This window comes from Pygoscelis adeliae, unplaced genomic scaffold, assembly GCF_000699105.1.
Source record: "Pygoscelis adeliae isolate BGI_AS28 unplaced genomic scaffold, ASM69910v1 Scaffold38, whole genome shotgun sequence".
In the NCBI taxonomy this organism is placed as follows: Eukaryota; Metazoa; Chordata; class Aves; order Sphenisciformes; family Spheniscidae; genus Pygoscelis; species Pygoscelis adeliae.
The window spans coordinates 13,612,572-13,628,075 of record NW_008825614.1 but is presented as its reverse complement, the minus strand read 5'-3'; the positions used below and the strand labels follow the sequence as shown (position 1 = coordinate 13,628,075).

Genomic DNA, 15,504 nt, shown 5'->3' with positions numbered 1-15,504 from the left:
TTCCCTGTTAATTAGTAGAATTTTTATGTCACTACTGCCAAAGTCTGTCCTTATCTACAGAGAACTGGGATGTAGAAAAATCATGGTTTTTACTTATTAAAATTTCTGCAACAGTCATTAGTATTTGGTACTTTCACATCCTTCTGGCAACCCCTTTCCCAGTAGTACTGAGCTTTAAGACATGGTCTTTTACTTCTGCTTTTGTTAACCGTAATTGGAAAAGGAAGAAATCAGAATTTGGTTTAGATTTGCATGTGTACGGCCTTATTTGTGTATGTGAATGCAATGCAAATAGTGCTTGTTTTCTTCCAGAATTAAGTCTCCAGCCTTTGCTATTTGAGGTGCTCAATTGCTAAGGGGTTTTAACAACAGTAGGCACATCTGATGAGGTGGGTTTGTGTTTCTGCCCCTTAAATATGTGGCAGAAATAGAGTACATCCTGTACGGCATCCCGTAGGATGTTTTTTTTTCTCATCAGTACTTATTACCAAATAATTCTATTATTCAGAATGTAGCTCCCCAGAGTGGACTGGGTGGAATTTTAGCTTCCTCTTTTCCCACCCGCCTGCCCCCGAGCCCTCATTCTGAGGGCTCTTAATGATTTTGTAGCATCTCAACACCTGATGAACAGCTGAGGAAATTCTCCCTGCTGACAAATTATTTTGGCAGACAGTGACATACAAAACACTCCCACACACCATGAGACTACAGATTGGCGCTTTTAGAGAGATCTTGCTTCTTGACTGGCATCCCACTTTCCAAAAGAGAAATGCAAACAGTCTAGCTCTCTTCTCCTTGGGGTGATTTCAAGTAACAGAATATGCACGTGCTTGACAAAGGGACCTACCTACCTGGATGTTGAAAAAGTCAACTACCACCTAGCTTGAAAATGCTTTCTGAATAAGTCCAGTAGATAAGGGGATGAAAAAGAGTTTTCCAAGTGGAATATAAGTTTGTTTTGTTGGAGTGTGTTTAAAGGATGAAATTGATGTTGACAGAGTACAGGTAGCTGAGTGCCTTGGTTTTCTTTAAGTTGTTTACCATAACAGCTATAAATCTGCTTTCCACTCTCTGGCTGATAGCCAAGGCAGAAGTAATAGAGTCCTTTCATTTTTCCTTTTTTCTTGTTACAAGTCTTTCTTTTTCCCTTTCTTTGCTTCCATCCTTGCCTTGCTTACATTAGCCCCTGGATTGAGAAGCAGAATCTGCACTGAGAAGTAAAGCAGCTCTGCAGCAAAGAAGGCAGGGGAACACATCAAGACAGTCACTTCTTGTACCATTGTTTTCCGTTTGGCTGGGCAAAAGAAAATGACATCTGATCATTTGATCTTAAGGGCCTGCTGCTTTCCTGCAAGCATCAGGCATGTGGTAACTGCACCTGGCAAGAGAAAGGTAGAGGAGAGAGTGGAGCTGGTGATGCCACTGTAGAATGTAAATATTCCTCTCTTCAGCTTTACGGAGTGGAAATAGCAGACCCATGGCCCCCAGTGGCATTAAAGGCATGGGAAGAGGGGCTAGCTAGGTTTATCAGTGTGATATAGGATGATTCTGGGCCTGTATTCTTCTGGGCTTGCTTTAAGCACTGTTATAAATATAGGGTAAATATCCTCTAGCACGGCAGGCTTCCCATCCAATAAAAGTTGGAAAAGAAGTGAAGCTTTTAGTTTTAGGTAATATGTGTCTGTATTCATGTGTACTTGTTACTTATTTGTAAAAGTTGAAGTAAGACAAAAAAAACCCCATCCTGGTCCTAGTTTTCTGAGCATTGCACAGGAATAGCAAGCCTGTGTCCATGTGCTCTGTCCCTGCTGTAAGGAGCTGCCATCTGCTCGGAGAGGAGACTGGTTCTTAATGTGCTCTCACTCGGTACCAAGCTGTCTTATCAAAGCCAAAACTAATAAGCTTCAGGGGACAGGTATGAAACACAGTCCTGTACATATGTAACACACACATTGGAATACATAGTGTGTCCAAGCTTTCACACTAGGACATCTCATAATATGCATTCAGACTGTATTTATGGATACCCCGTTCATATTCCTAAATTCTGGTTTAACAGACTTGCAAAGAGAATAGAAATGTAGTTTGGTAAAATAACTGCTCTAGACTATCACACAGAAGTACTACTTTGCCTGAGTTGACAATGTTAAACTCTAAAAAGTCAAACCTTTGCTAACTTTTTCTAATTCTTCAGATATCTGCATGTTAGGATTTCAGCTCTGGCTGGAAACTGGAAAGTGACAAAATACCATGCAACAAAAAGCTAGAGGCAAAGCATAGTCGTGTGAAAATAGGTCATCTTTTGAGGTTTGCAATTTAGTATTTTAGACCCACAAAGTTCAGCGTGTTTGGATGAGTCTGGGAGCAATATTTTGACATGAGCCTTCACCTGACTCCTTGAATGAAAAGCGAGGTTTTTCACTAGGGCTGCTTGAAAAGTATATTGGTGAGCTGTTTTTGCTTGGTGGAGATGTGCATGAAAGAGGTTTATTTCTTCTGGAGAATGTTGCTTGAAACAGAAAGGACCTGTGAACCTGGGCTGGGTTTAGTGTGCTTGGCTGGGGAGAAATTCTCCGGTTCACCTGGGAACTGCTGGGGGACAGGGAGCACGTTCCCCAGGCTCTGTGTCTTGGCATGGCTGCTCTGCAGGGAGCTGCCCTTGCCCTTCCATGTCTAGGGTGCCTGTCGTAGTCCCCTGGCTGCGGACTTATATGTCAGGGTGTAGAAGGTGCTGTGTCTTCTTAAAATGCCTGCCAAAGGATTTCTCAGGTGAGAGGAAAATCATCTGAAAGCTTAAAAGCATTCAAATGTGGAGGGAGAAAAGTTGTCCCTGCTTGCCTGCTGCTCCTCTGCGCTGGGAGAGGAACACTAAAACCCACAGCTTTGTCTTGGTAGCTGCGTTTAGCAGTTCTGGCACAGAGGCGTGTGCATGGGAGGGAAGTACATGAGGAGCAGGGCCGTAACACATAGCCTTGCTGAGGTTCCTGGCAGTGTTTGCCGCCCATGGGCAAGCATGGACAGATGGACCTGGCTAAATTATGCCAAGAGCTGAAATCAGAGAGCCAGAGGTGGCTTGGAGCCAGTGTAACCCTGACTCCTAGATTCTTGTTTCTGTGCCAGGCACCTAAAAACGCAGCACAAAACCATATCTGAAACTCACATTACAAGTTTTATTCTCCATTAATTACTCTATAGCTGGAGTGTAAACAGCTCAGAAATTCTGCTCTGCCCTAGGACCTGTGTGTTATGCACATTAGCTGAGGTGATTTTTTTTTTTTAAAAGATGGCAAGCAAGCGAGGGTTGCTTAGTGCTTAGCACTTGTGAAAATCAGGCCACGTTTATGAACATAATTGCAAGAATCTGTTTCTGAGGGATTCCTGTGTTTCAGTCTCTCTTCTCCCAAAACCACTAAAGGCTATTTATCAGGAGTCACTGGTTTGCTTTGTGATAACAAACATGCCACTTAGAGTAGCTTCTAGATTGTTTAGAAACCCAAACTGGCCTAAGACTATTTGGGTGGTGTCTTGAGATACCAAGCAGCTGATGTGCTCCATCTCCATCTATCCCGAGGGCCAAGTGGGGATGTGACTTCTGAATCAGAGTATACCTGATGTGCTTGCTGTCATGGCTTTGTCGTTACCAAAATAATTCCTTTCTCTGGGTTAAATAAAAAGTTAAAGTCATAGCACAATGATCTCTGGGTTAATCTTTTTTTGGAAAAAGTAAAAGTACACAGATCCGTTGTTGAGGAAAGAGGTCAGATGTTTTGTTACCTGATTGTGCCTAACATCTTTTTTTGCTTTTCGTGTAGGATGTTAAGGCAGTGTATACAACCAGCCCCTTTAGTCCCTGTCCCAGGTCTTTTTAATAAAGAGCTGTTTCAAACAGCATCCAGTCCTTTGACATCCAGTCTGTTGTTTCGCCAAAGTATTACATGGTGTGGCTAGATCTCGCTTTATTTCTTTTTGGGTTAGAGCCACATCAGCTACTGCCTTTCCCTTGCCTTTTATCCCCAAATTCATCAAGCAATTGACAGGTAGGTCAGTGAGGATTTTGAAGATTTAATTCAAATCTGGAAATGGAAGAATAGCATTTCAAAGAAGCTTCTATCAGGCCCTCTTCAAAATGAATGTCTTACATTCCCCCTGAGATACTTTGGTCTTATGTGGTGATAAGAGACAGGCCAAGTATTAGAAAAAAACACAACAAACAACCCACGATCACCCTACAGTGATCCTGCTGGTCATTTGGAAATACCTTCTTTTTCAAGGAAATAACAAGCCAGCTTTCTTAGGTCATGTTTTGACCTTGATTCCAAGGTAGAACTACCTGTTTCAAGATGAACGTGTTAGAACATCTCTCTCTCCTCTTCTTTTTCTTCGTTTTTAAATCAAGGTTAAGCATGTTTGGGTTTACATCTGATTTTGCAATAAAATCTTTTATTCCCGTGTTAAGCGGCAATTCCCAGGCAACTCCTCTGGGTGTCAGTACAACTTCATGTATAGCATTGGAACATTGTGGTGTTCCAAGCCTTCACTTAAAGCATTCTACAGTGGACAGAGGAAATGGTAAGAGATAAAAAGTTAGACAGTAATGAGAAAAGATATGGAACAATATAAGGGACACAGACATGCCTGAGACACAGCAAGGAATACATCTAAGCTGCCCTTGTTTTCCTAAGAAGCTCCAAGGTATGTTCCTGTATGTTGGACTGCTTGTGAACAGCCTGAGGCAATGGTTTACGTGCAGGTGGAGATTGAGGCTGCAGAAGGAAGTTACAGAGATGCTAGAAGAAGTGCTGATCTTTGCCTTTAGCAGAATTAGAAAAAATTAGTCTCTCCAGCTTGTTGTTACAGATTAACAGGACATATCCAAACAGATTTCTGCAAAATAATAAGTAACTTGAATGGAATTTTTTAGATTCAGGGAGCATTGCTGATCAGCATTTTCCCACGTGTGTGAGACAGTATGGCCATTGTCTATGAGAAATATTTGAGAAGAAAGAATGACAGGAAAGCTGGGATAGTAAAAGCAGAAAGCTTTGCAGAGACTCATAGAATTGCAGAAAAATTTAGGTTGGGAAGGACCTCTGAAGATCATCTAATCCAAACCCCTGTTCAAAATAGGTCCAGTTAGATGAAGTTGTTCAGGGCCTTGTCCAGATAAGTTTTGGATATCTGCAAAGCTGGAGATTCAATAAACTCTCTGTACAACCTGTTCCCCTGTTTGGTCATCCACATAGTGAAAAAGTTTTTCCTAATATCCAATATGAATTTCTCATGTCCTAACTTGTGACTGTTGCTTCTCCTCCTCCTCTTTTTTCAAGCAGACTCTGGTTCAGTCTTCTTTATACCTCCCCATTAGATAGCTGAAGGCAGCAATAAGATTTTTCCCTGAGCCTTCTCTTCTTACTAAATGAACCCAGCTCCCTCAGCCTCTCCTCATATGTCTCTCTTCATATGCCCTCGCCATCCCTGTGGCTCTTTGCGGATCTCAGTCCAGTTTGTCAATGTTTGTCTTGTTCTCAAGTCTCACAAGTGCTGAGTAGAGGGTAAAAATCACTTCCATCTACCTTATGGCTGTGCTCTTGCAAACACAGCCCAGTATGCCATTGGCCTTCACTGTCACAGGGAACTCTGCTGACTGACGTTCAACTTGTGCTCCGCTAACACCCTGCATCCTTTTCTGCAAAGCTGTTTTCCAGGTGGTAGGCCCCCAGCCTGTCTTGTTGCATGGGTTTATTCCTCCTGAGATGCAGGACTTTGCATTTGCCTTTGTTGAACTTGCTAGGTTGCTGCTAGCCCGCTTCTCCAGCCTGTCAAGGTCACTCTGAAATTGGGCATGTATAGGGTCAAAGTGGAAGTGTGTGGGAGCTCTCAGTAATTCTTAGGCTTTTATTTTTCATCAAGTGCCGTGGCAGAAAATGGTGATGCCCAGGCTGAGCATTATCTTTAACTCTTATTGGGCGCCTCCGAGTAGGAGATGCTGAGGGATCAGGGGAAAAAGCAGTTCTGCCTTTCTGCCAGTAAGATATGAGGCACTGTCTGCAGCTGGGGCTGCAGGGGACTCACCAGTCCCAGAGGCATTGATACAGAATGCTGAATGAGGGGGGTTCCTCACCTTTCTTTTAAAAATACTTCATGTGCTAAAAATTTTCTTCTATTACAATCAGAGAATATAGGAATAAATCCCAATAGAGATGCCACTTTCGGTTCTGAAGAGATGTACACACAAAATGAGAAGGAATGGGTTTAATCTGAAAGCTCTCTTTCCCTGCCCTGGTCACAGGCAGCTATTGTCAGACTGAATTAGAAAGTTTGCAGAAATACATTGCTTAAGCAGGGAAAAAGGGGAACGGTCATAAAAACCAGCAGAATTGCTGCACACAGATTGTTATTTGGCCTTTAAATTGTAAATGGCTGGTTTTAAATAGACCTGGTGCAGATGGTTTCTGCTACAGGTTTATTGATTAAAATATCTGCTTTACATCAGCTCCGGGTTTGTTTCTCCAGAGGCTTTTGTCTTCATGAATAATGTACCCATTTGCTGAAATTTTGTTAGAATTCATCTGCTGGAGGCTGGCTGTATTTCTCTAGGTTCCTAAGCCTCAGTTGACTATGCTTGAAATTGTGACAGTCCCTGCCCTTCCCTCCTTAGAAATGAATATTCCCTCTTCCACCCTTCCAGTGCTGAATAAATCTAGTGCTTGCACAGTGGAGAGTGCACTTGGAAACAGCTGTGAGTGTTTGGCTCTTTGGGGAAGGCTTGTATGATACCGAAGGCTGTTGTGGCTATACTGGGGATTAGATTTTTGCCAGCAATTGATCCAAAGCCTGTAAGAGTGAGTGGAAAAATTCCAGTGAGCTTTGGATCAGACCATTAACTCTGAGGCACAGTGTTGTTTTAGTTGGGCATGTCTCACGCCTTCAGTATCATACATCTTCCAATTTGCTGGAAGCACCTAGTGAATGTATGAGTAGGGGTTTTTTACATTATTATTCAGGCTATTTTATGCATTTCTAAATGTGTGTTCCTCGTTTCTTGGGAGATCCTTGTGCATTTGGTGTTAGGCACAAAAGGTACTGCTTTGCTTGCATAAGGAATGGTAGAACAGGCAACGTGCAGCTTTCCCTTGCAGACTGAGGCTCGCAAGTGCTATTACCTCTTCTGAATAGAGCTTGCTACTCTGCAACAGGAGGAGAACACTACTGCAAGACCTGTAGCGAAAGGAGGGGTATGAACAGCATGGAAAGCAAATGGAGGTGATAACATACTTTCCCTCCTCCTCCCTTCTGATCCCCTTCCCTATCGTCATAGTAGTATTTCTCTTGCCTTTAACTAGTCACTACAGCAATAGCTCTTCGTAAAGCATCCATCAAATCAGGGGAAAAGTCAGATTAATGCCTTTGGTGAAAATATTTTAAATTGGGCTTCCCTTTCACACTTATGCATGGGAAAAGAGCATTGCTGGTGGAAGAGCTAATTTAATCTCATGATTCTGGAAATGTAGCCATTCACAGACAATCTGGCCTGTCTTTATTTACTCTCTTGGGAGCAGGGGGGGTGGGTGATGAGCCTTTCTTTCTACAATTTTACACCAAGATAAAACCAGAAACAAGTAACGGTTAATATGAAAAATAAGTGATTCCATTCTGAAATGGCCAAGAACAGGATATTGCAGTGCCTGAACCTTTTTCTGAAGGTTTTGGGTGTTTGTTTTGGTTTGTTTAAGCAAATTAAAATCTCTTCAAGATCTCATTTGGCAAAGTGTTTTGACCCAGGTGGGATCACAGATCTTGATGGCATATTAGTTCTTCTGAAGTATCTCTGACTTGTTTCTTTTTTTTAAGGCACAGAGGTTGTGGGAATGATAACTTGCTTCTTTGACAAACACACAGCTAGAATCACACTCTGAGGGCAGCTGACAGGCGCTAGATAGATGGTTACTGTGTGGATGTTAGCAGCTGAGAATCTTCCCTTCTCAGGACACCTGTCTGGTGACCAGTGCTGCCACAGTATATCCCTCACACTTCTGGCAAACCTGAGAGAAAGATGTGTGACCGGAAATATGAGCATCCACTGGATTTTTTTACTGTCAGGAAAGCCCCCTGTGGCTGAGGAGTGAGTGTATGTGGTTTAGAGCAGGTCATTAGACTTTCTTTCTTTCCTCCCTTAGAGCCTATCATAAGCATGGGGTAGACCAGACAATGCATAAAATGCCCAACACTATTAGTGTGGACTTTCCAGCAGCGTCACTTCCTTACATTTTAGTTACAAGCAAGACTCCACTTGGTGCATTTAGGCCAGTACTTGAACGGTTTGGAAAACCTCCCCTCTGCTAAAATGTATGGCCTGAAATTGTAGGAGAATGTTGTAAGTCCTCTCCATTCTTTGCCAAAACACTTTATGTCAGTAGTGGAACAAAGGACGCCTAGTTTATTGTGGTTGAACCTTTGGTATCTCCAATGGTGGAAGCTCTCATTGAGGCTTTCCTGTGGCTGAGATATTCAAAACCTCTCTTTGTGGCTTCACAGCTACGTCAGAAAGTTTGAGCTTATGTTATTGCATTTCCTTTTAAAAGCAGGAATTGGCTCTCCAACCCCTCTGTTGATGGTGGGTGAAATGAGTCAACAAGCTCAAACTTTATTAGGGTGAGGCAGAGAGGTGCATACGTACACATCAAGATGCTGTGATTTATATAAACCTTGTTTTCTCAGGATACCAGGCTACACAGTTCCAAAAGATGCTTGATGAAGCCTTTCAAATGAAAACACTGCTAGGTGCAACAGTAGTACCTGTTAGATTTCTTACTGTTAAACCACTGTGTTCAAGGCATGCAACAAAGGTACATGGCGGTAGTATTTTGTAAAATACATACTAATTTTGGGCACACTAAATATGCACAAACATATTTTTCATCCCTCCCGTCAATGTTTTAATCGAGAAGGTGGTGGTATTGTAATAGTGTTTCTCCTGTTGTTGATGCTTTAAAGAACTAATGACATCTGTTTTACCAGGCATAAAGAAGAGCCAAATTATAGGATAATCTGTACTGTTTATTTTATTGTTTCACATAAAGATCTGAAAGGTGATGAAACTGTGCCATTAAGAAACAAAACAAAGGAATAAATTCTACTGATGCTGTGGGATACTACATTAGCAACGGGTGGAGAGTCAGCATCCGTCAGCTAAGGAACCTGGCATTACTCCTGCGTGTAAAAATATTTTTAAGTTCTGAAAAATTTGCACCTCTTGATATGGCCCATTCTGCACTGTTTAACCTTGCAGGAAACACTGTGTGTTGTTTTGACCTTCAGAAGGGTTTCTGCTGGGGGTTGTGGAGGAAAGCCTGTAACTAACTGGTCAAAGCAGTGGGACAGAGTCCTAGTGATGCCTGCTAATCCTCTGGGTTACCTGCATTCCTACTGTATTTCCACAGACATGGCTGAAGTGCAAGGGCAGAGCTGGCCTCGTTAGCAGCAGAGCAGGATACATGCCTAGGATGTTCAGCAGCAATCAGAGGATTTAATGGGAGTAGAGGATTAATTAATTCTGATCCATACAGACACATTGGCTTCTTGCACAGTCAGAATTTTAATTAGGCAATCACATTTTTTCCTTTCACAGTGACCATTGCTCCAGCTGTGCTGTAACTCTTTCCTCTCTTTCTTTGCAAATCTCTCTCTTTTTTAAAAATAAAAATTTGCATACCTCATTAGGAAAGTTTCCTTCTTTTCTTTCCATCTTTCCTGTTTGCCTCTACATATTTGCATATCTGCTTCTGATGTCCTATAATCCCTCAACCTTCATTTTCAGTCCTCTGTTATGGAATGAGATCATGACTCCTTCCTCAGCTCCTTTATTCCTCTAAATCCAGGGTTTCTAACCCTCCTTTCTGCCCCCCCTCCAACCCCTAGCCCCTGCTGACTCAGTTAAATATACATGTGCTCTTTTCCTCTTTGTTCCTTCTTTTCCCTTCACCCCTCTGTGGCTGCTTTTCTTATGTCAGCTTTGATCTGTTTGCTGGCAACACTAACATTTTTAAATCTTTAGTAATTTGTTGTTTTTTGTACCTTGGTGCAAAATTAAATATATCTTGGAAAGGAAGCATGAGTTGTCCCATTCACTGCAGGAACAAACTCCTTGTTACCTGGGTGGGAAGGCTATATACGCAGTTGAAAATCTTTGTTGGGGAAGTGCTGAGGCAATGGTTCAATCCACTCTGTGCTGTCAATCTGGTCTAAATAACCAAGGCACATCCCAGATTTGGCTGTACAGTTAGCCCCAGTTTTGCTAAGCCAAGCTACTGCAGCAAAGAGAAAAATGGAGGGCCCAAACTTTACACCTCTTTATGTTCCTTTGTTGTGGGTGCTGACCAAAAGGATGAGGAGTGTGATCCTGAGTGATGGGAGCTGTGACACAAATCTCTGGAATTCAGTGGAGCCCTTCTGTTCATCAGCAGGGGCACTGAGAGGTCCCTCACATTTTATCACCCCTCACTCTCTTGCAGTATTATCAGAGGCTTAAGCCAGTGGTTAGGGAATCCTGTAACTCTTGTGTTGCTGCTGTTATGTTGCTTTTTACTGTACTTATATCTGTCCAGACTTTTTTTTGTCTGTTTATGTTGCTTTTGTGAAGATGGCATGAACTGGTATTAATTATGACTAGGGTTTTGTGCTCTCCACCACATTGACTCGTGGTATGAAAAACGTCCACCTTAATGACTGCAAGTTCCTCTGAAGCTATAATATCCTCAACCATCCTTTGCTGTGAGGTTTCCTCCTGGCCCACGCTTAATTGTGGTCCTTTCAATAATCTCTGAAGGATCAGGACTTTCTGAACAGTAACGTCAGCTATTTCCAACAGTAACAGTAGTAGATAAGTTCTTTGCCAAGTACCTACAGAAACCCTTGGCATGAGTGCTTAACAGTGCAGCTGCCAGCTGTCTTATGGACATGACTCCATAGAGCCACTCTGGTCTGCAGAACCTGCTCTCTGTCTCTGCCCTTTTCTGCTCTTTTCTTGTCAGATGCCTTCCAGCCCTCCCTTCTAAGTTAGCCCAAGAATAAAACCTTCCAATTCCTCTATACTCTATTTCCCGCAGTGACATTGAATCTTATTTGTGGCCTTTCCATACCAAAGATTGACTGGACTTTGTTGTTTTATTCCAGGTCACCGGTCTCTTCAGAAGATCAAGGTAAGATGTGTTTTATAGATACTAATAGCATATTAAAAATGAGACTAAAGACTAGCTGTAAGCGGTGTTTTAACACAGTTGTGGTGGAGAAAAATGGCTTTATAAAAATGAAACTTTGATGTTGTCCAAACTTTTTTCACCCCTAGACATCAAGTGCTTGTTCGTTTAGTTGGGGCTGGCATAAGTTAAGCCTGTGTTGAGTTATTTGTAAAATGAATCTTGCTCAAGCAAACTGAACTATTGCAAGCATTTGCAATTTATTCACACAATTATGTAGGGCTCCACCTATGAAAAAATTTGTGTGGGCTTGAAGGACGATATATGGTTTTCATGAAGAGGAGCTGATGTCTTATGACTCTTATAGGACAGCACCTTTGTAGCAGAGAGAGTGGATTGTGTTTAAAGGCTTGAACCCAAGTTATCTTGGGTTAACACTAAAATCAGTTTAGTAGGATGGTGTGGAATTTAGTGCTGCTAGGAGCTTTTACATATAAAAATCTCATGGCTTGAGTAGCAAGAGTTGCAGGTTATGGTAATATACTTGCTCTGAAGGAGACTGAAGGATCTGATCTTTCCCTGTGGACTAAAGAGAGAGTTTGCAGTAACTAGCTGGTTAATAACTATGACCAACTTAGGTGCTTAGAGCTAGGTGGTATAAATATTCCTCTAGAGTACATTAAAGTATGGTTGCATTGGTACTGAAATCCAAAGGCATACTGCAAGTGAGGTGGTAATTGCACAGGCAGAGTTGCACAAGGAATGGAAAAAAAAAATTGTGACTGAGAGGGGAAAGTTTATCATGTAGCTCTGAATCTGGAAAATTACTTTGGACCACAAAAGAAAAATATTTATTTTCTTCTGGCATTCAATTTGTATGCAGTTACACAATCAGCAAAATTTCTGGACAATACAGTAAGTATTATTCAAGAAAGATCCAGATGTGGAATAGTTAGGACTATTGCAAATGGAGTTGTAAGGAGGTCTGAGCCTGGAAGTATGTCACTGAAGTATGTGTACTTGGAGTGTGGAGTGACGAGTTAGATACCTGCCTACATTGTCCTTGACTCCAGTCAAGATCTTTTTAGTCCAGTATAGTGGCTGTCAAATGTACCGTCATTAATAAATTCTCTTCCATCTCCTTGACGTGTCATTTCTTAGTAAAGAAAGTTATAAAGAAAGTCATAAAAATGGACAAACATGTCAGACCAAAGATATATTTAGCCCATCTAGTCCATTCCTAGTGTCTGATAGCAGTGGATCCCCTGACAAATAAGAGCATGAGAATGGCAGAAGTATACAGTTTGTATTTCCTGGTGTACCCTATCAACTTCCCGTGATTTACAGCTCATTGACTTTGTGAACCAGCAGCAGTTTTCTTGTTTAATAGTACGTCTACTTTTTACCATGACCACAGCTTCTTAATGTAAAGTACTGGAGACTTGTAAGAAGTTAACAGTATACCCCATTTGTCCAACCCTTAGAAAAAATTTGAGAACATTTCCTCTAATATACTATTTCAAGACCTGGACTCAAGCTGCTTGTCGGTGCATAAGCTTGTTAGTGATAGACTACGCTTGCTTTTTCATTTCCCTTGCATTTATTCTATTGCTCCATTTTTATCTATTAATGGAGCAACAGACAGTGTAAATGTATTTCCTTGTATATCTTTAAACTTTAGTGTTTCCTGCTGTCATAATACTTTCCTTCTTTCCACTGTTTTTATACTGTTCTAGTTTTTCACAAAATCTTCCTGCTTGCCATCTACCATCTGCTGCCAGGGTCTGGCTTTTCAGGTTTGATAAACATCTCTGAATAGCCTCTTCCTTCCCTTTCTTCCCTTTCTCCCATAAGAAACCTCCTCTGAAATGCAGATTGAAGGGCCTATGTTCCCTTGACCAATTAGTGACGTGATAGTGCTAGTTATTAGAAGTTTTGCATGGAGTATCTAACTAGATTTGTCATCCATGTAAATATGTAGGAGCTTCTCTCAGACACAAAAGATTTCACATGCCCCAGTGACTTTTCAGAAAGAGAGGTCCAATACTTGGATTTCCTCTCTCCCACTATGCCACATACAGACCACGGTAAACAACCACAGTACTAGAAGGAAAACGTGACAAAAGTGCTGTAGCACAAGCTGTTTTGAGCCTAGGTCCTTCTCGGCCCACTTTATGCATGTGTGGAAGCATCTAAAATTAGTCTTGGATCTGAAATCTCTTATCTAAACAAAAAAGGGAGGATCCAAGACAGAGCTGGAAACTTATCTCTGAGTTTCCTGTCTTTTATGGTGTTTATGCAGACCTCTCCTGGTATATTTTTTCTTCGAGTAGGTATCCAGAGGTCAGTTTTGAGACTCTCATTTTCATTAATAATCAGTACTCAACTGTGTGCCTATTCAAGATGTTAAACATTCATACGTAGTTTTATAAGGCAATAATGCTTTGGGGTGCACAATGGGGCGAGATCCAGCTGTAGAATAACCTACCCTCACTGGCATCACTATGTCCTGTGTTTCAGCTGCTCTTCCCTATTGTGGGGCACTTCTCTAGTGCTGATTTTCTGATGACATGATGTGTTGGCCATTACTGAGGAAAGGTGCTTTTCTCATTCGTGTTGGATCTTTTGCTTTAACTTCCCATTTGGTTCCTGATGTTTGTTTTCTCTTCTTTGATCTTCAGTCCTCGTTTTTTCTTCTGCTGTTTCTCTGTGTGTCTTTCCATCATTCTTGTCTCCCTTTTCAAATGTCTTTTTCCCCTTGACCATGAGGTTGCATTGTGCATAGGTTCTTGCATTGTGCTCCTCACTTTGGCTTCTGAATGTCCTGCTTCTCCTCAGCGTGGACTGCCCACTTCAAGCATTAGTTGCAAGCAGTAGCTGTAGCATCTGTAGTGTAGCAACAGAGTTGCTACCTGAATTAGCATCTAATGTGAGTGGCACTTCCATTAGTCCCTGACAGGACAATGCATTATGCTGTCTTGAAGAGAGGGTGAGGATAAAGCACCTTCTGTCTGGGATTGGGCATCTACTGAACAATTGTAGCAGCACACAATGCTCCTTGTTGTGCACAGGTGTTAAAGGCACCTTTATCAGATACAAAACAGAGACATTTTAATTGGCATAGAAAGGGAAACAGTACTGCTAGAAAATCCCAAACTTCAAAAGAAAAAACCCAAACCTCTTAAAGATTTTAGAAGGTTTGTGTCTTTGTTCTTGGTACAAGTAGTTAGGAAATACATAACTAAAGAGTGAAATCCATCATCTTCTTTCCTTTTCCTTTTTTTTTTAATTAAAAAAAACCCAAACCACAAAAAGAGCAGACAAAACTCCTAACCCCCAAATTCCCTAACTGACTGACAAAGTGGAACAAGCTAAGTAAATACCAAAGCATAGTAGTTTAGACAGGGGATTAGGGTGGTGGCTGTGAAGAATGAAATGGAAGGGCTACCTGTTCAGTCAGGTGGGCCCTGGTGCAGTTACATGCCCTGCAGCCTTGGAGGACAATGGTCTGTCTTTGGGTGTTTGGGCTAGCTGAAAATCAACAATGGGCAAGTGGCAGGGCCACAGAAGACCTGGTGGATGTCATGAGGGAGGGGACAGGCAGCTCCCCTGTTAGTGAATGGTACCACCTGCTGTATTTTTACTCTACAAAAATCCTGGTCTTATGCTCAGGAGGCCTGAAGCTGTTGGAGGTTATTGAAAGAAACCATAACCATTGTTCCTAGATCAGGTATGGTACTGTGATGGGAATGCAGACTTCTAACGCGTTGCCTGGCCAGTACACAGTCATTCCCTGATTATCGTTGGGTGAATGGTTGAGGTTTACCAAACCCTTCCTTCATCCAACAGCTTTCAGTACTGCACTGTACACTGTATGTATGCTAGATCATGCCCTGCCCACTCTTATTCACAGCCGGCCTGCAGAGCTCTGTCTACAAATATTCCAATGCTAATGCATTGAATAATATTCTTATATTTTACGTTACCTTTGGTCTAGCTTCATCTGGGTTATCTTTACCATTCTTTGGTTACCCTGTGTAACTGAGTTGGCTGTTCTTCATCATCACCTGAGCAACTGAGGAAAATGCTCTTAAAAAGAGTAGAATGAGTTCCATTTCCATTTCAGTCTTCTGAAAAAAAATACAAGCAAACTCGAGTGGTGTGTGGACATTGGCATATTACTTCTCTAATGGCAACTTGGAGCTGATGCAGCTCAATATTTGTTTGCCTAACTTCAAACAGAGGAACCTTGCCTTTGATGGAACTACTCAAAGTTTTAAACAGCTGTACTAATGCATCTCAAGTAGCA

General features: G+C 41.8%; 1 protein-coding gene across 1 annotated transcript in view; it reads left to right on the top strand.

The window, feature by feature from the left end:
* The window catches only part of DGKI (diacylglycerol kinase, iota), a 126,157-nt gene that overhangs the window by 85,547 nt on the left and 25,106 nt on the right, over window positions 1-15,504 (top strand). The window contains exon 26 of the mRNA XM_009332926.1: window positions 11,173-11,198. Within this exon, the coding sequence (XP_009331201.1) occupies window positions 11,173-11,198 (26 nt within the window). The remainder of the gene's footprint in view (window positions 1-11,172; window positions 11,199-15,504) is intronic.